Source organism: Strigops habroptila, chromosome 4 (genome assembly GCF_004027225.2).
Source record: "Strigops habroptila isolate Jane chromosome 4, bStrHab1.2.pri, whole genome shotgun sequence".
Classification (NCBI taxonomy): Eukaryota; Metazoa; Chordata; class Aves; order Psittaciformes; family Psittacidae; genus Strigops; species Strigops habroptila.
The window spans coordinates 76818388-76844169 of record NC_046358.1 but is presented as its reverse complement, the minus strand read 5'-3'; the positions used below and the strand labels follow the sequence as shown (position 1 = coordinate 76844169).

General features: G+C 47.3%; 1 protein-coding gene across 2 annotated transcripts in view; it reads right to left on the bottom strand.

Moving 5' to 3' along the window:
• The window catches only part of XYLT1 (xylosyltransferase 1), a 209083-nt gene extending 183504 nt beyond the window's left edge, over positions 1-25579 (bottom strand). Inside the window, exon 1 of one of the 2 annotated variants that reach the window (XM_030481751.1) lies at positions 25281-25579. In XM_030481751.1, coding sequence (XP_030337611.1) covers positions 25281-25511 — 231 coding nt within the window. In that variant the 5' untranslated portion in view covers positions 25512-25579. The remainder of the gene's footprint in view (positions 1-25280) is intronic. The other variant, XM_030481750.1, reaches the window with a different exon arrangement.
• Positions 25580-25782: the final 203 nt, after the last annotated feature.

Sequence of the window (25782 nt, the reverse complement as noted above, 5' to 3'; positions counted from 1 at the left end):
ACAAGTGCCAAGACAGTAGACTTTCTTTTTTATAATTATTGTTTTTAAACATAACAGCAGACCCTAAGGCTACAAGCAGGGTATAACTGGTCAGATTTCTCAAGCCTGCCTTAAAGCCTCAACACACACCTGCTCTACTACACAAACCACGACCTCATCTCATTTCCCGGGTGAGCTGGAAAAGCTGCCTAAGATCAGGGCATCCTGGAAGCACCCTCTGTTCCCAGGACACATCCACTGCTGCAGCACAGGTTCATTGAAGAACTGAGAATTGCTTCTGCCTTCCTCATCCCACCTACATCCTCACCCTCTGTGCTATAAACCTAAAGATCTTAATCTCACAAAAAAATGCCTAAACAAGGAAAATAATTGGAAAAGCAGCAGACAAGGAGGCAGACTTGTCAGCACAGCAGCAAAGGGTTGCCTTGTTACTAAATACAGACTGCAACCAGCTCAGTTTTTCCTCTTTTGTTATGCAAAGAAATTTTCTTACAGAATTGTTAAAATTGGCATAACCTGAGTTTAGCCAGAATTAACACATCTGTAAAGGGCTTCTATACAGCACTGATTCTGATTCTGTTTTCACTCATGTATGAGCCAAGTACCTGCTCCCAGAACTGCAGGCAATGCCTGTTCACACTGTTCAGCCCATTCCTCTAGGAAGAGGGCGCAACCTCAGTAGCACATCCCAGTGTCCTTGCAGCATTCCCATGGGGTAAGAAAACAGCTTTTTGGCTGATTTAAACACATCTGGGTAATTCATTAAGTGGTTAATAAGCTGCTAACACAAAAAGCATTATTCAGCAAGCCTGCTCAACTTTGCAGGAAGTTTTCCTGAGTAAGACTGAAATGTTTGGTTAACAGATTCCTGCACACAAAAATTGCAGCTGAGTAATGCCTTTAGTGGTGTAGTCTTACGAACTGTATCACCAGTGAGGAAATATCCGTGTTCATTTTGTTTATTCAGCTAGCTTTAGAGCATTAGGGATAATAGAAAAGCTTCTTCCCAAGGACTCACTGCTCACAACACAGCAGCCAGAATGGCCAAAGATTTTGGGCTTGGGTTTTTTTTTCCCTTCATACACATGTGAAAGGACTACTTAAGGAGAGTGATAATCCTACAAGAAATATTAGACTTCCAGTACATTAGGTATGTTCAGAAGACACTCGTATTTATGTTGATTTGTGCAAACCAAAGGACTTCATAAATATCAAGTGTTGAATCCTTAAAAATAAAATGTGCAAGAGTGAAGCAGTACAAGCTTCTGTCAAAGGCAAGACAACACCAGGCTGCGGGAAACGTCACTTTTCATTGCCTACCTCCAGGCTGAGCACAGGTTTTAGGCCACAGATGTGTGCAGCTCACAAAAAATTAACCTTATTACAGACAAAGCAGAAAAGAGAAAATGGGTTCCCTCCTACCAACTGCCCTGAAACAGAAACAGCTGCTGCCAGGCAAGCCAGGCACAACACTAGTAACAAAATCTAACTGGCAAGTGGTTACCATCACTGTCCAGACCTGCACCATCCATCCCAGCAAAGCAGAGGCTATCAGAGAGCTGAAGCAGGAGGGCCTCTTCTCTCGTGGCAGGAAGACGCTAGCACAACCCACCTGGGTCCATTAAGGACTGGCAACTGTTTTGTCAAAAGTCATGTTTATTTTTGGCTCAAACAAATTTAAGACTGTGAAACAGAAACAAGGAGAACAACTTCTCTGCTCCTGGGAGACTTGATTGGGTTATGGTGGGCAAACACCTAACCCACAGGAGCTGTATACAACAGCTGCTTTTGCACTGCTATTGCAGTAAGAATTTGTCACAACAAAGCACATACACACAGGCTCCTACTCACAGTATGACATCCAAAACACATACTGTGGCAAAAAAACATGCTTTCCTTCAAATACACCTTGCCTTCCCATTCTATCTGATGAGACACGGCCACCACCAACATTCCATGCGCGGGGACACTGCCACCAAAAACATTCTATCCTCTGACACAGCCACCACCAACATTCTATCTATCTGCTGGGAAAAATGCATGCCCCTTTAGATCAGCCAGGAGCGATACATAAGGACATCTCTCATCGCACTAAATGCTTAATTCCAGTTGTAACACCTAGAATTCCACTGTCTCTCTGGGGTACTCAAGGATACGGATTAGGTGAATTGCCATCACTTTTGCTGTTTCAAGTGTACAGCCTTGACTGAAAATCAACAGAAAGTTGACTCCAGGGAGACCTTACAACAGCCTTCCAACACCTTTGGAAGTGGCCTTTGGAACAGGCTGCCCAAAGAAGTTGTGGCTGCCCCATCCCTGGCAGCTTTCAAGGCCAAGCTGGACAGGGCTTGGAGCAACCTGCTCTAGTGGAAGGTGTCCCTGCTTGTGGCAGGGGGGTTGGACTAGAAGGTCCCTTCCAACCTAAAACGTTCTATAATTGTATGATAATAAGGAAAAGCACCAGGAGATTTGCCCCCAAAGACCACACAAAGCAGAACGATCAGCCAATGGTTCACAAATCAGAAAATTTTATTTCAGGTCAATTTCACAGAGAGGGCGAGTGGTGCAGAGCTCCCCTGGTCCATGGCCTCCAGCTGCCTCTGGGAACACGGCGCGGTGCAGGCTGACGCTGGCTGTGCTTCCTTCTCCTTTGGTCAATGGCTTCATTGCTGTTGAAGGCTACAGAAACCTCTGGTTGAGCAGCTGCGGAGGGAAGGGAGTGAGCGGTGCTCTGGTCCTGTCCTGTCTGGGTCTGCGTAGGTCAAGCAGTTACATTTTCAACCGTGTCCTGTCACTGTCAGTGTCCTCGTTCTTCTCAACAGCGTGTAAATAAGCTGATCAGCCACTCTCTCCCTCTGCGTGTCTGAGGATGGGAGCACAGAATGGTCTCGTCCAGTCCCTGTCATCCCTTGTGGCTGCAACTGGAAGGACAATGAGCAAAGGCAGCAGCCACAATCGTTCACATGGGCCACCCCTGCCCAGGGCTCTGACAGACGAGATCACTTAACTTTGCACCAGCATCCTTCCTCGAATGAAGCGAATCTCATGCTGGGCGACTGAGGACGGGAGCGCGCCATGGTCCGGTCCACCTGCTGTCTGGGCCTGCGTCTGCTGTGTCCTTGTAGAAAGTAGTGAATCTCTCTGTCCAAGAGGCTGAGGACCAGAGCGCGCCGTGCTATGATCCTGTCCTGTTCCTCGCTATGGCTGTAAAAGGCAAGATAACTGCAGAGCAGCCACCTCTGCTCACCATGCGCAACCCCTGCCCATGCCTCTGCCACACTCCATGACTTAACTTTGTGTCAGCGCCCTTCCTAGAAAGAAGCGAATCTCACGCTGTGTCACTGAGGACGGGAGTACACCATGCTCTGCTCCATTGCCTGTCTGGGCCTGTGTCTGCAGAAGGCAGGAGAACAAACTACACTGCAGCCACACTGGCGTACCACGGGCAACCCCTGCCCAGGGCTCTGCCAGTCTCCATGACTTAACTTTTGTGTCCTTGCAGCAGGTGGCAAACATCTGGCTGCGTGGCTGAGGTCAGGACTGCGCCGTGTTCCGGTCCTGTCCTCCCGTGAGCTTCTGGCTCTGGAAGTCAAAGGAGGAGCAGCCACCATCTGCTGCGCCTCGGGCACCCGCTGCCTCCCTGCCCGGGACCAGCAGCCCGGCCCTCCCCTCCCTGCCTTCCTCCTGCCCTCTCGCCTCAGCCCTCGCTCACCCGCCTGCTCGCCTCCAGGCTGCTCTGGCCCTTGGCACCACGCAGCCCTTTATATACCCGTCCTGGTGCCTGGGCTATCAACCCCTGGACACCAACAACATTCTATCTGCCTTGGCAACACCAACAACAACATTCTATCCTCTGGGACACCAACAGCAACAACATTCTCTCCTATGGGACACGACCAAAAACATTCTATCCTCTGGGACACCACCACCAACATTCTATCCTCTGGGATACCACCACCAACATTCTATCCTCTGGGACACCACCACCATCAACATTCTATCCTCTGGGACACCACCAGCATCAACATTCTATCCTCTGCGACACCACCAACAACATTCTATCCTCTGGGACACCACCAAAAACATTCTATCCTCTGGGACACCACCACCAACATTCTATCCTCTGGGATACCACCACCAACATTCTATCCTCTGGGACACCACCACCATCAACATTCTATCCTCTGGGACACCACCAGCATCAACATTCTATCCTCTGGGACACCACCAACAACATTCTATCCTCTGGGACACCACCAACAACATTCTATCCTCTGGGACACTACCTCCACAACATTCTATCCTCTGGGACACCACCACCACCAACATTCTCTCCTATGGGACACGACCAAAAACATTCTATCCTCTGGGACACCACCACCAACATTCTATCCTCTGGGATACCACCAACAACATTCTATCCTCTGGGACACCACCACCATCAACATTCTCTCCTATGGGACACCACCAAAAACATTCTATCCTCTGGGACATCACCTCCATCAACATTCTATCCTCTGGGACACCGCCACCAACATTCTATCCTCTGGGACACCAACAACAACATTCTATCCTCAGGGACACCAACAACAACATTCTGTCCTCTGACACAGCCACCACCAACATTCTATCTATCTGCTGGGAAAAATGCATGCCCCTTTAGATCAGCCAGGAGCGATACATAAGGACATCTCTCATTGCACTAAATGCTTAATTCCAGTTGTAACACCTAGAATTCCACTGTCTCTCTGGGGTACTCAAGGATACGGATTAGGTGAATTGCCATCACTTTTGCTGTTTCAAGTGTACAGCCTTGACTGAAAATCAACAGAAAGTTGACTCCAGGGAGACCTTACAACAGCCTTCCAACACCTTTGGAAGCGGCCTTTGGAACAGGCTGCCCAAAGAAGTTGTGGCTGCCCCATCCCTGGCAGCTTTCAAGGCCAAGTTGGACAGGGCTTGGAGCAACCTGCTCTAGTGGAAGGTGTCCCTGCTTGTGGCAGGGGGGTTGGACTAGAAGGTCCCTTCCAACCTAAAACGTTCTATAATTGTATGATAATAAGGAAAAGCACCAGGAGATTTGCCCCCAAAGACCACACAAAGCAGAACGATCAGCCAATGGTTCACAAATCAGAAAATTTTATTTCAGGTCAATTTCACAGAGAGGGCGAGTGGTGCAGAGCTCCCCTGGTCCATGGCCTCCAGCTGCCTCTGGGAACACGGCGCGGTGCAGGCTGACGCTGGCTGTGCTTCCTTCTCCTTTGGTCAATGGCTTCATTGCTGTTGAAGGCTACAGAAACCTCTGGTTGAGCAGCTGCGGAGGGAAGGGAGTGAGCGGTGCTCTGGTCCTGTCCTGTCTGGGTCTGCGTAGGTCAAGCAGTTACATTTTCAACCGTGTCCTGTCACTGTCAGTGTCCTCGTTCTTCTCAACAGCGTGTAAATAAGCTGATCAGCCACTCTCTCCCTCTGCGTGTCTGAGGATGGAAGCGCAGCATGGTCTCGTCCAGTCCCTGTCATCCCTTGTGGCTGCAACTGGAAGGACAACGAGCAAAGGCAGCAGCCACAATCGTTCACATGGGCCACCCCTGCCCAGGGCTCTGACAGACGAGATCACTTAACTTTGCACCAGCATCCTTCCTCGAATGAAGCGAATCTCATGCTGGGCGACTGAGGACGGGAGCGCGCCATGGTCCGGTCCACCTGCTGTCTGGGCCTGCGTCTGCTGTGTCCTTGTAGAAAGTAGTGAATCTCTCTGTCCAAGAGGCTGAGGACCAGAGCGCGCCGTGCTATGATCCTGTCCTGTTCCTCGCTATGGCTGTAAAAGGCAAGATAACTGCAGAGCAGCCACCTCTGCTCACCATGCGCAACCCCTGCCCATGCCTCTGCCACACTCCATGACTTAACTTTGTGTCAGCGCCCTTCCTAGAAAGAAGCGAATCTCACGCTGTGTCACTGAGGACGGGAGTACACCATGCTCTGCTCCATTGCCTGTCTGGGCCTGTGTCTGCAGAAGGCAGGAGAACAAACTACACTGCAGTCACACTGGCGTACCACGGGCAACCCCTGCCCAGGGCTCTGCCAGTCTCCATGACTTAACTTTTGTGTCCTTGCAGCAGGTGGCAAACGTCTGGCTGCGTGGCTGAGGTCAGGACTGCGCCGTGTTCCGGTCCTGTCCTCCCGTGAGCTTCTGGCTCTGGAAGTCAAAGGAGGAGCAGCCACCATCTGCTGCGCCTCGGGCACCCGCTGCCTCCCTGCCCGGGACCAGCAGCCCGGCCCTCCCCTCCCTGCCTTCCTCCTGCCCTCTCGCCTCAGCCCTCGCTCACCCGCCTGCTCGCCTCCAGGCTGCTCTGGCCCTTGGCACCACGCAGCCCTTTATATACCCGTCCTGGTGCCTGGGCTATCAACCCCTGGACACCAACAACATTCTATCTGCCTTGGCAACACCAACAACAACATTCTATCCTCTGGGACACCAACAGCAACAACATTCTCTCCTATGGGACACCACCAAAAACATTCTATCCTCTGGGACACCACCACCAACATTCTATCCTCTGGGATACCACCACCAACATTCTATCCTCTGGGACACCACCACCATCAACATTCTATCCTCTGGGACACCACCAGCATCAACATTCTATCCTCTGCGACACCACCAACAACATTCTATCCTCTGGGACACCACCAAAAACATTCTATCCTCTGGGACACCACCACCAACATTCTATCCTCTGGGATACCACCACCAACATTCTATCCTCTGGGACACCACCACCATCAACATTCTATCCTCTGGGACACCACCAGCATCAACATTCTATCCTCTGGGACACCACCAACAACATTCTATCCTCTGGGACACCACCAACAACATTCTATCCTCTGGGACACTACCTCCACAACATTCTATCCTCTGGGACACCACCACCACCAACATTCTCTCCTATGGGACACGACCAAAAACATTCTATCCTCTGGGATACCACCACCAACATTCTATCCTCTGGGACACCACCACCATCAACATTCTCTCCTATGGGACACCACCAAAAACATTCTATCCTCTGGGACATCACCTCCATCAACATTCTATCCTCTGGGACACCAACAACAACATTCTATCCTCTGGGACACCAACAACAACATTCTATCCTCAGGGACACCAACAACAACATTCTGTCCTCTGACACAGCCACCACCAACATTCTATCTATCTGCTGGGAAAAATGTATGCCCCTTTAGATCAGCCAGGAGCGATACATAAGGACATCTCTCATTGCACTAAATGCTTAATTCCAGTTGTAACACCTAGAATTCCACTGTCTCTCTGGGGTACTCAAGGATACGGATTAGGTGAATTGCCATCACTTTTGCTGTTTCAAGTGTACAGCCTTGACTGAAAATCAACAGAAAGTTGACTCCAGGGAGACCTTACAACAGCCTTCCAACACCTTTGGAAGCGGCCTTTGGAACAGGCTGCCCAAAGAAGTTGTGGCTGCCCCATCCCTGGCAGCTTTCAAGGCCAAGTTGGACAGGGCTTGGAGCAACCTGCTCTAGTGGAAGGTGTCCCTGCTTGTGGCAGGGGGGTTGGACTAGAAGGTCCCTTCCAACCTAAAACGTTCTATAATTGTATGATAATAAGGAAAAGCACCAGGAGATTTGCCCCCAAAGACCACACAAAGCAGAACGATCAGCCAATGGTTCACAAATCAGAAAATTTTATTTCAGGTCAATTTCACAGAGAGGGCGAGTGGTGCAGAGCTCCCCTGGTCCATGGCCTCCAGCTGCCTCTGGGAACACGGCGCGGTGCAGGCTGACGCTGGCTGTGCTTCCTTCTCCTTTGGTCAATGGCTTCATTGCTGTTGAAGGCTACAGAAACCTCTGGTTGAGCAGCTGCGGAGGGAAGGGAGTGAGCGGTGCTCTGGTCCTGTCCTGTCTGGGTCTGCGTAGGTCAAGCAGTTACATTTTCAACCGTGTCCTGTCACTGTCAGTGTCCTCATTCTTCTCAACAGCGTGTAAATAAGCTGATCAGCCACTCTCTCCCTCTGCGTGTCTGAGGATGGGAGCGCAGCATGGTCTCGTCCAGTCCCTGTCATCCCTTGTGGCTGCAATTGGAAGGACAACAAGCAAAGGCAGCAGCCACAATCGTTCACATGGGCCACCCCTGCCCAGGGCTCTGACAGACGAGATCACTTAACTTTGCACCAGCATCCTTCCTCGAATGAAGCGAATCTCATGCTGGGCGACTGAGGACGGGAGCGCGCCATGGTCCGGTCCACCTGCTGTCTGGGCCTGCGTCTGCTGTGTCCTTGTAGAAAGTAGTGAATCTCTCTGTCCAAGAGGCTGAGGACCAGAGCGCGCCGTGCTATGATCCTGTCCTGTTCCTCGCTATGGCTGTAAAAGGCAAGATAACTGCAGAGCAGCCACCTCTGCTCACCATGCGCAACCCCTGCCCATGCCTCTGCCACACTCCATGACTTAACTTTGTGTCAGCGCCCTTCCTAGAAAGAAGCGAATCTCACGCTGCGTCACTGAGGACGGGAGTACACCATGCTCTGCTCCATTGCCTGTCTGGGCCTGTGTCTGCAGAAGGCAGGAGAACAAACTACACTGCAGCCACACTGGCGTACCACGGGCAACCCCTGCCCAGGGCTCTGCCAGTCTCCATGACTTAACTTTTGTGTCCTTGCAGCAGGTGGCAAACGTCTGGCTGCGTGGCTGAGGTCAGGACTGCGCCGTGTTCCGGTCCTGTCCTCCCGTGAGCTTCTGGCTCTGGAAGTCAAAGGAGGAGCAGCCACCATCTGCTGCGCCTCGGGCACCCGCTGCCTCCCTGCCCGGGACCAGCAGCCCGGCCCTCCCCTCCCTGCCTTCCTCCTGCCCTCTCGCCTCAGCCCTCGCTCACCCGCCTGCTCGCCTCCAGGCTGCTCTGGCCCTTGGCACCACGCAGCCCTTTATATACCCGTCCTGGTGCCTGGGCTATCAACCCCTGGACACCAACAACATTCTATCTGCCTTGGCAACACCAACAACAACATTCTATCCTCTGGGACACCAACAGCAACAACATTCTCTCCTATGGGACACCACCAAAAACATTCTATCCTCTGGGACACCACCACCAACATTCTATCCTCTGGGATACCACCACCAACATTCTATCCTCTGGGACACCACCACCATCAACATTCTATCCTCTGGGACACCACCACCATCAACATTCTATCCTCTGGGACACCACCAAAAACATTCTATCCTCTGGGACACCACCACCAACATTCTATCCTCTGGGATACCACCACCAACATTCTATCCTCTGGGACACCACCACCATCAACATTCTATCCTCTGGGACACCACCAGCATCAACATTCTATCCTCTGGGACACCACCAACAACATTCTATCCTCTGGGACACCACCAACAACATTCTATCCTCTGGGACACTACCTCCACAACATTCTATCCTCTGGGACACCACCACCACCAACATTCTCTCCTATGGGACACGACCAAAAACATTCTATCCTCTGGGACACCACCACCACCAACATTCTCTCCTATGGGACACGACCAAAAACATTCTATCCTCTGGGACACCACCACCAACATTCTATCCTCTGGGATACCACCACCAACATTCTATCCTCTGGGACACCACCACCATCAACATTCTCTCCTATGGGACACCACCAAAAACATTCTATCCTCTGGGACACCACCACCATCAACATTCTATCCTCTGGGACACCACCAAAAACATTCTATCCTCTGGGACACCACCAACAACATTCTATCCTCTGGGATACCACCACCAACATTCTATCCTCTGGGACACCACCACCATCAACATTCTATCCTCTGGGACACCACCAGCATCAACATTCTATCCTCTGGGACACCACCAACAACATTCTATCCTCTGGGACACCACCAACAACATTCTATCCTCTGGGACACTACCTCCACAACATTCTATCCTCTGGGACACCACCACCACCAACATTCTCTCCTATGGGACACGACCAAAAACATTCTATCCTCTGGGACACCACCACCACCAACATTCTCTCCTATGGGACACCACCAAAAACATTCTATCCTCTGGGACACCGCCACCAACATTCTATCCTCAGGGACACCAACAACAACATTCTGTCCTCTGACACAGCCACCACCAACATTCTATCTATCTGCTGGGAAAAATGCATGCCCCTTTAGATCAGCCAGGAGCGATACATAAGGACATCTCTCATTGCACTAAATGCTTAATTCCAGTTGTAACACCTAGAATTCCACTGTCTCTCTGGGGTACTCAAGGATACGGATTAGGTGAATTGCCATCACTTTTGCTGTTTCAAGTGTACAGCCTTGACTGAAAATCAACAGAAAGTTGACTCCAGGGAGACCTTACAACAGCCTTCCAACACCTTTGGAAGCGGCCTTTGGAACAGGCTGCCCAAAGAAGTTGTGGCTGCCCCATCCCTGGCAGCTTTCAAGGCCAAGTTGGACAGGGCTTGGAGCAACCTGCTCTAGTGGAAGGTGTCCCTGCTTGTGGCAGGGGGGTTGGACTAGAAGGTCCCTTCCAACCTAAAACGTTCTATAATTGTATGATAATAAGGAAAAGCACCAGGAGATTTGCCCCCAAAGACCACACAAAGCAGAACGATCAGCCAATGGTTCACAAATCAGAAAATTTTATTTCAGGTCAATTTCACAGAGAGGGCGAGTGGTGCAGAGCTCCCCTGGTCCATGGCCTCCAGCTGCCTCTGGGAACACGGCGCGGTGCAGGCTGACGCTGGCTGTGCTTCCTTCTCCTTTGGTCAATGGCTTCATTGCTGTTGAAGGCTACAGAAACCTCTGGTTGAGCAGCTGCGGAGGGAAGGGAGTGAGCGGTGCTCTGGTCCTGTCCTGTCTGGGTCTGCGTAGGTCAAGCAGTTACATTTTCAACCGTGTCCTGTCACTGTCAGTGTCCTCGTTCTTCTCAACAGCGTGTAAATAAGCTGATCAGCCACTCTCTCCCTCTGCGTGTCTGAGGATGGAAGCGCAGCATGGTCTCGTCCAGTCCCTGTCATCCCTTGTGGCTGCAACTGGAAGGACAACGAGCAAAGGCAGCAGCCACAATCGTTCACATGGGCCACCCCTGCCCAGGGCTCTGACAGACGAGATCACTTAACTTTGCACCAGCATCCTTCCTCGAATGAAGCGAATCTCATGCTGGGCGACTGAGGACGGGAGCGCGCCATGGTCCGGTCCACCTGCTGTCTGGGCCTGCGTCTGCTGTGTCCTTGTAGAAAGTAGTGAATCTCTCTGTCCAAGAGGCTGAGGACCAGAGCGCGCCGTGCTATGATCCTGTCCTGTTCCTCGCTATGGCTGTAAAAGGCAAGATAACTGCAGAGCAGCCACCTCTGCTCACCATGCGCAACCCCTGCCCATGCCTCTGCCACACTCCATGACTTAACTTTGTGTCAGCGCCCTTCCTAGAAAGAAGCGAATCTCACGCTGTGTCACTGAGGACGGGAGTACACCATGCTCTGCTCCATTGCCTGTCTGGGCCTGTGTCTGCAGAAGGCAGGAGAACAAACTACACTGCAGTCACACTGGCGTACCACGGGCAACCCCTGCCCAGGGCTCTGCCAGTCTCCATGACTTAACTTTTGTGTCCTTGCAGCAGGTGGCAAACGTCTGGCTGCGTGGCTGAGGTCAGGACTGCGCCGTGTTCCGGTCCTGTCCTCCCGTGAGCTTCTGGCTCTGGAAGTCAAAGGAGGAGCAGCCACCATCTGCTGCGCCTCGGGCACCCGCTGCCTCCCTGCCCGGGACCAGCAGCCCGGCCCTCCCCTCCCTGCCTTCCTCCTGCCCTCTCGCCTCAGCCCTCGCTCACCCGCCTGCTCGCCTCCAGGCTGCTCTGGCCCTTGGCACCACGCAGCCCTTTATATACCCGTCCTGGTGCCTGGGCTATCAACCCCTGGACACCAACAACATTCTATCTGCCTTGGCAACACCAACAACAACATTCTATCCTCTGGGACACCAACAGCAACAACATTCTCTCCTATGGGACACCACCAAAAACATTCTATCCTCTGGGACACTGCCGCCACCAACCTTCTATACACCTTCATGGTATTCCGCAAGAGTCACTTTTCTAGTTATGAATGCCCTTTAAACCCTCAATCTCCCCTGGCCAACTGGTCTGTCAAGGGTAGTCACCTTCCTCTATGCTCCCCAAAAAAATGGAAATCAGACAAGGACTTTTGGCAAACCTTGATATTCAGTGAAGCTTCAGTATGCGTGTCTGTAGTCTGCCAGGAAGAGATACACACACACCAGGCCCACTATCCAGTGACTTAGTCCTTCTGAGTGACTAACAGGAAGCAGAGACAGGCAGTTTCATATTCTCCTCCATGAGAAGGCCACACAAGCAGCATCTTCTAAAGCTGGGAGTTAAATCTACATCCAGTTGCTGCCACACAGCCTTAGACACATTTCTTCCAGACCCTGAGGTTTTGTTTTATTTTTCATCAAAGTTAGACTTATAGAGTCATTTAAGTTGGAAAATACCCTTAAGATCATTGAGTCCAACCATTAAAAACACCCTTAAACACCGGTTAAAGCTGACGCACCGTACAGAATACAACACAGTCCTTCAACATAAACATTTGCAGTTTAACCTAACACTGGCTGATCCCCAGGCAGACTACCATGTACGAGTAATTTGGTTATCTCCTTAAGTAGGGCTCAATACATTTAAATTCTAAGGCAGGTAATCCACTTGAATACAAAGCAGGCATCTTAAATCTATTCAGAAACCCCACCCATTCCTTCCAAACTGGCCCAAAAGTCCACAATTAAACACTTACTGAAGCATATGACTTCTTAAAAACGGAGTACCAGAGGTAAAGCGTAATGCAACACAGATGATTTAACACACCTTCCATCAACAGTCTTTTCCTTGCATCAAGCACAATGCAAAAGTCAGCATGGAGTCCTCCTGCATGAGCACATTTAGTAATTCAGCATGGGATGAAACCATTAACATTGCACAACCTTTATATATGGGCCTTTAAAAAATCCTGAACTATATGTTTCATCACCCCTAAAAACGGACAGTGATTGTTAAATAATTCCACCACTGCCAACAGAAACATGCAGAAACTCAAGTGCACCAGGATGCATGCCTCTGTTTGCATAAGAATTGCAAAACTGAGCCCTGAATGCATTTTACCCTAGTAAACAGGGAGGGGGGAAACCCAAAAACCACCAAACCACTAACTCTCTACTAAAGAGATGATTCAAACACCTACAGCATCTCCACATCACTACAAAACTATCATCCTAACCATAGCAACAGATTTAAACATTTGAGGATCCATTTTGCTCTCTGCGGGCAGCATAAAACAGGCGAATGCTGCCGAAGTGTTTAAGTAAACAGGAAACAGTCTTTCAAAGTGGACAACTACAACTTAGGAGGGAAACAGCTTATCAATGACAGCGAGCACAAAAAACAAAACCACACCAATTTATTCAAAGGAAAAACAGTGTTCCGTAATGGAGTTACTATTTACCACGTTGTCTATCAGAAACGTGATGTACTATCCTCTCCAACTCCATTAATACATTAAGCAACTGTGCTACCACGGCTACTGAAGTCCATGCCATAACTCCAAGTGACTTCAAAGTAGAGCTTATTCTCTGCAGCCACTGAGAAAACCTCCAGAAACAGAAGTGAGTTGTTCAAGAAGGAAGAATTTAATACACAAGACTATGTCAAAACTACCAACAAAATAAAACATTTACCAACAAGCAAAACAAGCAGCACCTTGCTGACTACCACAGGCTTCAAAGCACTGAGGAGGTTTGTTTAGGTGGCAGACTTCAGGTCAAAGCCTGGCTAGGGCTGGTATCTAAACTGGAACACAACCCAGAAGTCCAATCCAGGATAGAATAAAATTCAAGGGCTTCCTTTCACTTACCCCTTCCAAGCAACATGCACTCCACAAACAGAAAGCATCTATAACATAGTATGTGACTGTTGAACACTCATTACAAAATTACAGTGACACTTCAAAAGCAACAAAATGCTACATCAGTTCTTGAGATGTCCACATTGCCCAAATATAGAGTCCTTGACAAATATTTTGACCTGTAAGATCCTTGTTTTCCTCTGCAATTACATTCAGTCATAGGTCCTTGACAGGAGAATTACTGTGAATTTACATCAGTGCAACTAGAAAGTTAAAATCCCCTGAAGGACCTAAACTACAGAATGAAATACCCTACTGATAACATCCTGACAGTATGAGATCGTTGTTCAGTCTGACAGACTGGTGATGGTACTAGAATGGACAAAAAACAAACCACTTCAAATAACTCTGTCAAACTTGTCAAAAAATCTAGTAAAGCACGTTCTACTTACACATTTGGCTGTATAAAGGCAAAAAAACCCCCACCCTATAGCCTAACTTTCACATAATATACATTTGGGTTGAATTCTACTGTGTGGAATATGGGCATAAACCCATGGATCCCACAGCAACTGCAGAACCGAAGACCTGGGCTGTGTGAACCTACCTAAAACACCAAATAAATCTTGTTCTTTCTCTGCATCAACTCCCTCTCAAAATGAGCACTCATGATGAAATTCACTTCTGGAAAATGCCTGTGCTTTCAAAGCATGATAAATGCGTTTAGGTTTATCCAACTTTTAAACTGGTGATGCTTCCAGAGGTCCCACAGAGTTTTATAGCTGACCTCTAACTTTCTGCTGTTCCCCATACAGAAACTTGTCTTGGAATTTAAAACGTGAACTCTCATTGTGCCCATTTCATGAGGCATTTCGCTGAAGCCCAAAGCAACGGGAGCAACCATCCCCAAATTCACACTCCAGATGCCCATTGCAGCTTCATACAAGGAGGCAGGCAATGGCCAGTGCTGTTTGCTTTTCTTAGATACCCAGGGCTGAGAAAAATCAACTTTAAAAGAAACCAAACAGAAAAATTCCGTATTTTATAACAGGGCCTTGGGGGTGAGAGCAGGGGAAATCACTGTTCACAGAGTCTGGAAAATGAGCAGGTTTGAGACTATCTTCGTCTCATAAATAGTCATTAATCACTTGCAGTCACTTAGCACAGGAGGTCGTGCAGTGGCAGCCTGGCTACTGTAAACGTTTAATACTGAATTAGATTAGAAATGCTCAGGAAAGTGTCATCATAGCTAGAGTGCTACCTGCTAATGGAAACTTTGTTTTGGTTTCAGTATTATCAGGGCCTGACCTGGCTTTTGGGAACAAGATGACATAATTTTGCTATGAAGGCACAAACACAGCAAACATTGTTAACTACAGAAAGCCCGACAGCCATCAGCTTATTACACCATTTTATCACTATACTGCTATAAAATATTATCACCTATTTTGATCATATCTCTGTTATTACAAACATGACCACAGGGACGATGATCAGCCTGTAAGGCAGAATGCACAGGAATCTCTAGCTCCCTCCTATGAGCCGCCACACAGCACACGGGTACTGCCATTACTGGCACATGATGTGCCAGAAATACAGACACAAACATCCTCATCTGTATGCACAGAGCTAAAAGAGCAGGATTCAGATGGTTTTACGAGAATATTCATAATCCTCCTCCCGCCGCCCCCTACTCAGCAGCTCAGTCAGAGCCAACTACAGTTATAATTATCACCATAATTATTATTTTAATAAGAACCAGTGACTTATCAAAATATTGCGCTGAAGACTTGCACATCTTTTCTTCTAAGACTGCCAAAAAGCTAGTTCATTGCTGAGGTACTGCTCCATGTATGCTGCTAGCAGACAGCACCTCCAAGTTGCTATTTATGCAATTGAGTGACTAAACTCAATTCAAGTGAATGCCAAAGCATAAGCAATTTGAGGCACAGTAGCTGTGCAAAGTATTATTATTCCCCTGGTGTATACACACTAACAGCTTTGTTTACTACATTTACTCCTCTTCTGCTTGTTTGCTTGGGTTTTACATACTGTAGGCCAAGTTGCTGAACTTGGATGCCTTAAGGTAGGCACCTGAACCCATATTTACATATTTAAACATCTGTGTGAGGCATACATACAAAGTTCTAAGTGCATAAGCAAGCCTGTAGGCATCCAAGTCAATATAATTAGGTGCCTAAATTTATCTCCAGCTACCCAAATGTGCACCTCTGCAGGCAACAAGTTGCTATTTTTCACGAGTGTATTCTTTCCTACCAGGTGTTATTAGCTTGACAAAAGATTATTTTTTCTTTACATGCTCGTTCCAGATGTCCCCAGTCCAGAGCTCTGGTAACACTTCATTTCTACACGGAAGTCTAATCTAAATACTCATAACCAGCAGATGTCCCTCCTTTAGCCAGGTACAGCTCCAGGTACACTGCCAGATTGAGGAAAACGTTCCTCAGTTACTTGGATAACTGATGCCCTTGGCAGCTGTGGGGCTCTTCTCCAAGACTGAGCGGCTGCCTTCCCACTAAGTTTACAGAATAACCCTTGACAAGGACTCTACTCACCACTATGACCCATGGCTGTACGCTTCTGAAGAACCCAAAATTTGCCATGGAAATGTAATTTTTCAGGTTTGTCTGTTCATCTCCCATTGAAGGGTCAATGCAACGAATATAGTTTCAGGGAACTTGCTTCATTTTAGTCAATACATCCATGACCTTTATTACTTTTTCTTCCAAAAGATCTTTAAACTGAACCATACATCCTCCTGAATCAAAAAGTGGAGTTATAAAGAACAAACAGGCTGAGTTTCATTAACAGAAGACCACTGAAATCCAGAGAGCATGGAATCCAAAATTCACCATTAAGAAGTCAGCGAATAGCACCAACTCAAAGAAAAACGCTCAGACTCCACCAACAGAACTGAAAAAGTACAGCTGAAGGACAAGCAAAGGCTGCAGTATGAAGTAAAAATGAGTGTCCATGACTCATTCAACCAAATCCAAGTTAAACTGAAGTTTGCAGTGTCGTTCAGCTTTGTACAATTGTTTTAAATAAGCATCCCACTTACTCTCTAATAATAGAACAGCAATAGAACAGTAGCTTGAAAACAAAATACGTGGGAAGTATTCGAGATCTGACCTCAGAGTCAACCACATACTAGTGTGAAATCTTTCTTAGCTAACTTTTTTTACTAAACTGATATTCGTTTATTGTGAATTTTATCACCAAAAAAAAAAAAAGGGGGGGAAAAAAAAAGAAAAAAAGAGAAGCCAATTATAGACATGCTATAAATAGTTCACCCCTTGGAGGAATCCTCTAATCATCTCTAAAAATAAGAAGTCACATGATTTAAGTGTCCTGCACTGACCCTTTTGGTACTTCACATAAAAGAATGAACTCTGCAAGGTTACACCATATATAAGTTTAAGCAACATTACAAGTTGCTCAATTTTTATATCCACAAAATTCGAAAGCCTGGTCTCTTCACTTCTAGCTCATACTCAAACTCAATAAAGCAATCAATCCTGTATCTGATGCAAAGCTTGGGAGTAACTTCATAGCAAACACAGGCTTCAAGACCACTTTCTGCTTCCAAGTAAAGCCTGGAAATCTCCTTTACCTGCCTGAAACCAGCTGTGCAGCCAATTTATAATACTAGCCTCTTGCTGATTTCTTTCTTGATCCATCCATGCTAATCAATCCTTTGACTTATCCTGTCCTTAGGCCATACAGTGCCAATCACAGATAAATTCCGATCCGTGAGTAGAAATCAACTGAAGAAGAGTTTGTGGAAGTCCTGTGCTGAACGGGTCCCTGCTGGTAATACTGCAAGTTACACTTGTGACTCTTGTTAAGCACTAGCAGCTATACTTGCTATTCAGCCTGTAAGCTCTTCAAGGCAGGGACCTTTCCTCACATGTGTCTGTAAAGCTTCTAGTGCCCAGATGGTGCCATACAAATGAATAATAATTATATTTCCATGTAGACCATTATTGTGCATAATGTAAATTACTTTCACTGATCCAAGAGGAAATCATTTTCTCATTTTGAAATGAAAAGAGAGAGTAAAAATAATGATTACTTGTTTGATGCTATTATTATAACAATAATTACATTTGTGGGTCCAGAATCCTCAGCTGGTCTGTACTGACTTTAATGGAGCTATGCCAATGCCTGGCAGCTGACAAGCTGGTCCCAGTCTTTGCTGAAGATCTCAAACTATTTCACAAGGACTGATTACTTCAAACCCACACCACTTCCGTGAAAGATGGGAAGTAAATTAAGCACACCTTGAGGACTGGGGAAGAGAAACCACAGACCTGGCATGTGAAGGAATGTATTCCTACCACGGCAGGGCCATTATCTGAGAATCACTGCCCTGGCCCCTTCCCTCAGCGAGGCAGAGAAGGCTTTTGTAGAGATTCAGACCTCAAACGAGCTAAACTGCCTTCTGAAGGCACTCATCTCGCCCTATTCGGGCCTTAGACTGCCTCAATTTAGCACCCCACTGTTTGTGAGATTCAGCCTGGGCTTAAGTGCTCCAAAGGGGACAGCTGTAATCATCAGCTCCAAACCTAAAAGGGACAAATAAAGCTGGAACCTGCCAGGACTTGGCTCCTCCAGAGGAAAAAAAAAAAAACCAACAAAACACAATTATCAGACTAAAGAGGACTAGTCTGAACAGCCAATAACTGACAACCCCAAAACTACATTTTGCTTTTAGCAATGTGGCTCTAAACACTTTGCTACAGACATCAAGAGGTTACTGATGGGAGAAGGCAACCAGGACTCTGACTTTCCCTGCTCCCACAGAGCACTCTCCTGTTCAGCATATACTCTGTGGCACAGCATCAAAGGCCCACCATTACTTTAAAAAAAAATGAAGAGGGACTGAGGTTCCCAAGTCTAAAAATCAGACTCAAACCCTTGGAAGTGCTACTCCTCACCAACTACACTAATCCAAGCAGTTACACATGCCAGCACTGATGCATCCTGCAAGTACCGGCGCAGGGATGCTACGGCATCTGCCCAGATTAGAAGAAAAAATACAGGACATCATATCCCATTTAAAGAGCTCCAGTGATGTGCCAGACATGATTTTAACACTGGAAAGAAAAATCAGGAAGTATTTGATTAAAATTAATCCTTGAGGTTACATAATTTGGCTGTTCCTACAAATTAAGTTCACTTCATGCTTTCATTGTACTCCTGTCCCTTGATTATGCACTAATAAGATGCTGTATCACATATCATGGACTTTGAATGCCGAAGGGAAAAAATATTTAGAAAACTATTTCTCAATACAGCTGAGACATGTGGCAGGTAATGAGGGCCTTTTACACAAGAAAGCACTCGTTTTGCAGTGGCTGACAAGAAGTAAATGGGATTTGTATGCCTCCTGTACAACAGCTGGTCTTCCCTTGCTAAAAAAAAAAATAAAAATGAAAATGCTTCTCTTTCAAAGGGAACATCTGCAAAATCCCACCATACATTAAAGAATAAAAACCCAACACAATAAAAACACACCAGTGGCCTGAAAAAGACTTCCGATGGCATAACCAATTAACACAGATCCATTTCATATAATACCTTCCCACATCCCCACAGAGAAGATGCTTAACGAGGTAACTGCTGCAGGAGTCTATCAATCTAATCTGGTTCTAATACTCTTCTTAAATAATGCATACATTAGTTCTCTGTTAGTGAAAAGCTTTGTTTGTTTTATTAACATGTGCCTTGTTAAGTGTTAAGACTTCGTAAAAATCGTTATGCAGCTTCCAGCTGTAGATGTATTGTCTCCCCCCTTTCCCATTACAAAATGATTAGTTGTCTCCATTCTTCTTTTCAATTGTTATTAAAGCTGTACTGTAGCGTGATTAAGCTCCTGTTAACGAGCAAAACTGTACTTCACACTCAAGTCAGTACTATGGACCCATTCTCTAGGAAATCTATTATTTTTGGCTACGTAATAGCTTAATGCCATTAATTTTATTCAGGACTTAAGGTACCTTAACTAAGCTGATTCACTGAGACCAGCAGGTGTACTAAAACAAGTGAGGGCCCTGTTTCCACAGCTTGATTCACACTGGACTGAAGTTTAACACATAACGATTAGCTCACGTTGAGCTCTCCTGCACCTTTAAGGTCTGGAAATTTTTCCCCTCATCTCTTGTGTTCAGAGATGAAACAACTGAGGCCACATGTCTACATCAACAAGCTACTTCAAGGGGAAGATGTTTAAACAGGTACCATCTGGTTGTGTCATCATATATGGAACCTCTACATTCACCAATTTAAGCAAAAAGGATAAATTAGCGGCAAAATAATTACTTTTTTTTCTTGAAATCTCTTTTGTTTTCTGGATCTTAACAGATTATTTTATGTTTAAGTGCAACTTTGTAAAGTGAACACTGAGAAACTATAGTGGATCTTAGAACGGTAGCCCAGTTTCTTGCCCAAAGCACAAACTCTGCTTCGATGCCCACCTTGCTACCACTCGAGTGCAAAGCTATGCTTTAATGCAGGTGCTGTACTGAAACTCTCTTGTTGAATACCTCCCACACAGATAACATACTGATGCTCACAGAGGGTAGGTCCTGGCTGTGTGCAGGTCCAGGCTGTGTATTTGCTTCTGGCAAAACAGCACTGGGAATCTACCTGCAGATCTAAACATTCGTGGGCAAATACTCTTCAAAAGAAAACACTCTTGTTTCCAAACTTGAAAATACACAGGGCTTCTCCTTGAAACACAAGGTGACTTCTGCACAGTTTTTACTTTGGGGAAGCACTTGGAAAATGCTTTTATGGGAAAATATTTGATGGATAGACTTTGTCTAAAGTGGGTTTTCTCTGCTGTACAATTCTTCTAGTTTTCTCCAGCATTACAGAGTTGCTGCTTCTTTGCCTCCAGTTACAACTGATCACAGTTTTTATAACTTTAGCGTTGAGTAGAGTAGCAGCTGGATGCCTTTCCTAGTTTCAGTAACCAACAGGTATTGCAGAGCTCAAGCACACGTTACAATAGCTTTTGGCTTCTTGTATCTTTAACCTGATGGAGCTCAGCATGTATCTCCAGGAGGTGAGGAACAAGGATAAGAAGAAAAGACAAGAAGGAACAAGCAAGAATAGATACAAGCTGCTTGAGCACATTCACTTGATGAACCCATGGAGGAGCAGTGGATCCAGCCTCACTCTCCACATATGCAAGAGAAGAAGAAATACCACATTTCCCACCAGAGAAATGAAAATAAAGAGTGGAGGCACTAATGATCTTCAGGACTATCCTCCCTAACTTAACTTTTGCTTGGAGTTAGCACAGGTAATCCTTACTGTCCCCACAAACAGAACTCTCTCTTTTCATTTTACAGTTCTGAACATTTTGAGCTATTGATAGTTATGTTCGGCTCCTTTGACAGCTGCATGCTGAAAGAAACTCGCCATTTCTTTACAATGAATACACAAAATTTCAGACTACAGAAATGCTTTGATCCCACACCAGCAGGCAAGAGCTGTATTTCACTCAGCTGACACAGTAATAATGCACTGGCATTTTTGCTTTATAGTAAACCAGGCAGTAATGAAAACCCAATGGTGCCATGAGGCACGAAGGAGCATTACGTACCGACAGACGTTGCCTTCAACGCCTAATTCCAAGGCAGAGACCACAGCTGGGTAACAAAAGCACATCACTGCAACGCACAACTGCCTCAGTGCAACACTGGGCACGAGCTAAGACTACGGCAGATGCTCTGCTGTCACATCCCTCTCATGACCAGCCACCCTGAAGCAGGGATTTGCATTCCTTCTTCCTTCGTTTTGGGCTCCCAACACCCAACATCCACCAACAAGCCCTTTCCACCACCGCTAGTAGGCTGCATTAAACCAGCCTGCGACTAAGCAGCATGCTTATGGTATTCTCGCAAAAAGCTGTTTCATACTTATTAAAGATAAAGACCCTTACATAAAAATCAACCCATTCTCAGAATGTAGTTTAATTCTTTCTTTCTTTTGATGCTGGAGTTTTGCTGAATGAATAAAGCTTGTGCAAAGGGTGCTGAACAGCTGCAAAAATGGTTGCAAGCACCCACTGAAATCACTGCTAACAATACACTTCATACTTCTTTAAAGGTATCTATAAGCTGATATAATTAAATATGGAACAACTGCAGGAAACTGCTTATGAGTAATGCAAGATCCAGATGTAGCCGGCCAGGGGATCCAGCACAGAAATGTTTTCAGTTGCAAAATAGCTCAATTCAAAATTGTTTCTTCCTGCCAAGTTGGTAATTCATATTCAATTATGCACAGGTACAGTGGCAACATTTTCTACTATAGTACAATATCATTTCATTTTCCAAATGAAATTGCTTACTGCACTTATCTGGCAGCGTTTAATAAAAATCTAAATACCTCTTAAACACCTGGTTCAAAGGATTATGGTTTCTTTTCCCACTGACACAAATAACCAAATCCTCACACTACTTAATTTAGGTCCAGCTCAGTAAAGCCAAATACGCAGCACCATTTCAGTCATGTGCATAGGTCAGAGACAAAGAAAAAACACTAGATAAATAAAACCACCGCAACCTCCTCCAGCAACTTTCAGTCATAGGTTTGAGGAGCTCGATCTTCTGTGTGATCTTCCAAAATCCCGTTCGCATAACTATTTAGCATAAGGGCTCTTAGAAAGGCAGTTAGCAGGGTGCCCATGTGTTAAAGACTCTTCAAAGTGATCAAGGACAAGTCACAGACAAACACTTAATGGCCTTTTGAGAAAATACTCCTCAAAGATGTATTAAAACACACCACTCCATTAACAGAGCAAAGACACATTAAAATTAATATTCTTTTTTGGTTTAAATGCAAGAATAGTTGAAAAAAATCCTTGGAGAGTCTCTCAAATGCACTTAACCCAAAGACATCTGGATATTATGGGACTGCTGTATTCACACCAGCCAGCTTCTCCAACTGCTGCAAAACAATTTGACATACACAAACTATGGGAAACTTGGACTGAGAAGGATAACTTTGCTCATATATTAAATCGCATTGTAATGTGGAAACACAGCAACAGGAAAAAAAAAAATCTTCTTTCACTCTGATTCCGTATTGTCTAATTGCATTAAACATCAATCTTCCTCATGAACTGAAATCAAAACTGGGCCTGCCCTAGAGACAGCCAGCGTAGATAGGATTAGATAAATTTACACATCAGGAGCGCCTGAGAACTTCACCTACCAATTTAAGCAAGCTGCCAGGTTGTTAAGGCAGAAATCTGCACAAATCCAATTTCCCTCTCACTTTTCCACCAAGCACACATTTTAATCAATAGACGGATGCTTAAGCGTGGGGTTTTCTATTCTGACAAAGTAATTTTAAGGCTGGTGACCGCTTCCCCAGTGTGTTGGTTAAGCAAAGCCACAAGTACCATAAAGTCATCTTGAAGAAGTATTGCCAAATCACCTCTTGACAAAGCACTTTATCAAGCACGCTGCCACTTGTCTTGAGCATTGTTGGTTTTTTAGTACCAATGTCAGACATCGTAGAACAGCCCAATATGATCCACACTAGTCATTAGATAACAAGGGGAAAATACTCAGCATGTGTTTTAAAACACGTTTTCTATTCAGAACCCCAGTGCTCCATCTTTAGGTCTTTGATCGAATCTGTACGCACAAAGGCATGATTCATAACTGCCAGCATCAAAATAATCATATTCTGTGTCCGCGTGTCACCAGCACAGTAACAATCAGCTCTCAGCTCTGCACTCGGCGTTTGTTCCAACACACCGGGTGCAAACCGTATGCTGTGCCAGCACATTTGTAAGACAACTGCTAACAGTACTCGCCCTGACACTGCCCTGGAGTCCACAGAAGAGGGTTATTTCCTAGAAAGCCTGGTGAGCTCGGGAGCAGGGCTGGAGCCCCACATGCTGTCCCTCTCCCAGTCCCTCTCCCAGCCCCCTGCCTGCCTGGGGACCAGCATCCACCAACCTTCCGTAACCCACACTGGGGAGACCAAGGAAAAAAGCTGGAGAAGAATGAAAGAGAAAAGAAGAAAAGACTACACAGATAGGAAAAGAGACAGAGGGCAGAGTACGGGAAGAAAAAATAGTGGACTCTGAGCAGTTACATTTATGAACACAGCAAGTACCAAGAGAAGATTACATGTAGAGACAAAAATTGAACTCAGTAAGCAGAAATGTTAATTTTCACATCTAGAAAGCACAGCAGGATCTGCACACGCTGGATGGGTATGTACTACCTTTCAGAAAAGTTGTCCCAAATGTCAATGATGGAGCACTCATGTGCTCAGGGCAGGGTCCTCTACAGCCTTTCCGCGGCTCAAATACCCACAGTCATTTATGAAGGCAAGTCACCTCTGAGCCCCAAGCTCTTGCTTTCTCTCTCAAGATGTAAACAGCAATACAGAACCGGGCAAAAATACGCATGCATACTTTAAGAGGCAACACACTTATTTAATGTAAGCCCACTGATAAAAGAATTACACGAAAACCAAAAGAAGCTTCTCTTGAGATGAAAAACACTACATGCCGGTGGTACACATTAATGCTTATTTCTGAGGTTTGTATTAACTGACCAAGAAACTGTTCATTTGCTTTTTCACGTGCCTATTGAAAAATTGAAAAATGCAACTGGCAATAGGGCCAGCTCTGCAACCCCGCTGTGGTTCCAGGCCTGAGTCAATTAAATGAAAACTGGGGAGTTTGCAAAAGGAAATGGTAAGAGATGGGGCGAGACGGCACAGTTTCAGTATCCTCGAGTTTTTAGCGGTTAATAAAATGATTGCATTAGATTTCATTGCCTGTCACCTACTGGGCCTGAGAGAGCTGTGCAATATAGAGCCTGTGCGGTTTTCAGGTGGAAAAAACAAAGTAGCACTGAAATAAACCCACAGGAAGGTATCGGGCAGCGAAGTTCGGGGATGCTGTAGCGTCCGCCGCGGGCAGTGCCGGAGGGGCACAGGCAGGACGGGATCCTGCCGGGGCATTTCCCGGCGCTGCAGCCGCGGCCCCTCGCCGCTGGACGTGCCGAGGGGCAGCAGCAGGACCCCGACCGCGGGTGGGAGCCCGCACGGCGGGACCGGACCGGCACCACGGCACCTGCGCGGCGGCGAAAGCGCCTATGCGGGGCGAGGGGATGCGACCCCCGGGCGACCGCGCCTTGCTTCGCCCCAACTTCCCCGCGCCCGCCGGGCAGCCCCCTCTACACAAGCGCGGAGAAACGCCATGAGACCGGTGCGGAGCCGACCACCCCCTCACCGCCCCCTGCCCTCGCCTACCATCGCCTTGCCGTGCGGGGCGGCGGGTCCGCGGCGCTGCGGGTGCACCCGCTGGTCTCCGCCGTGGTCTCGCTTCTCGCGGCCGGCGGCGCCGCCGCGCTGCTCCTCGCCGGCATCGAGGGAGGTGAAATTCCAGACGAGGAGGGTCTGCACGAGCAGCACGGTAAGTGCCGCCACCAGCGCCGAGCGGGAGCGCCGCGCCAGCCGCCGGGCGCACGGAGCGGCCACCATCTTCGCTGCTGCTGCTGCTGCTGCCGCCGCCGCGCTCCCGAGAGCCGCCGCATCCGCCGCGGCACGGAGTTTTCAGCCGGGCAGAGCCAGACGTCAGCAGGAGGAGGGCGGAGGTGGGGAAGGAGGGCGGGCGGGCGGAGGAGGTGTGCGCGGCGCGTGGGGATGGGGGAAGCCGGCGGGGAGCCCGGGCGGCGCGGCAGCCCGCGGCCGGGCCAGCCCGGGGCGAGGGGTGGGGTTGGCGGAGGAAGAGGAAGGAGGTGGAGGGTGGGCT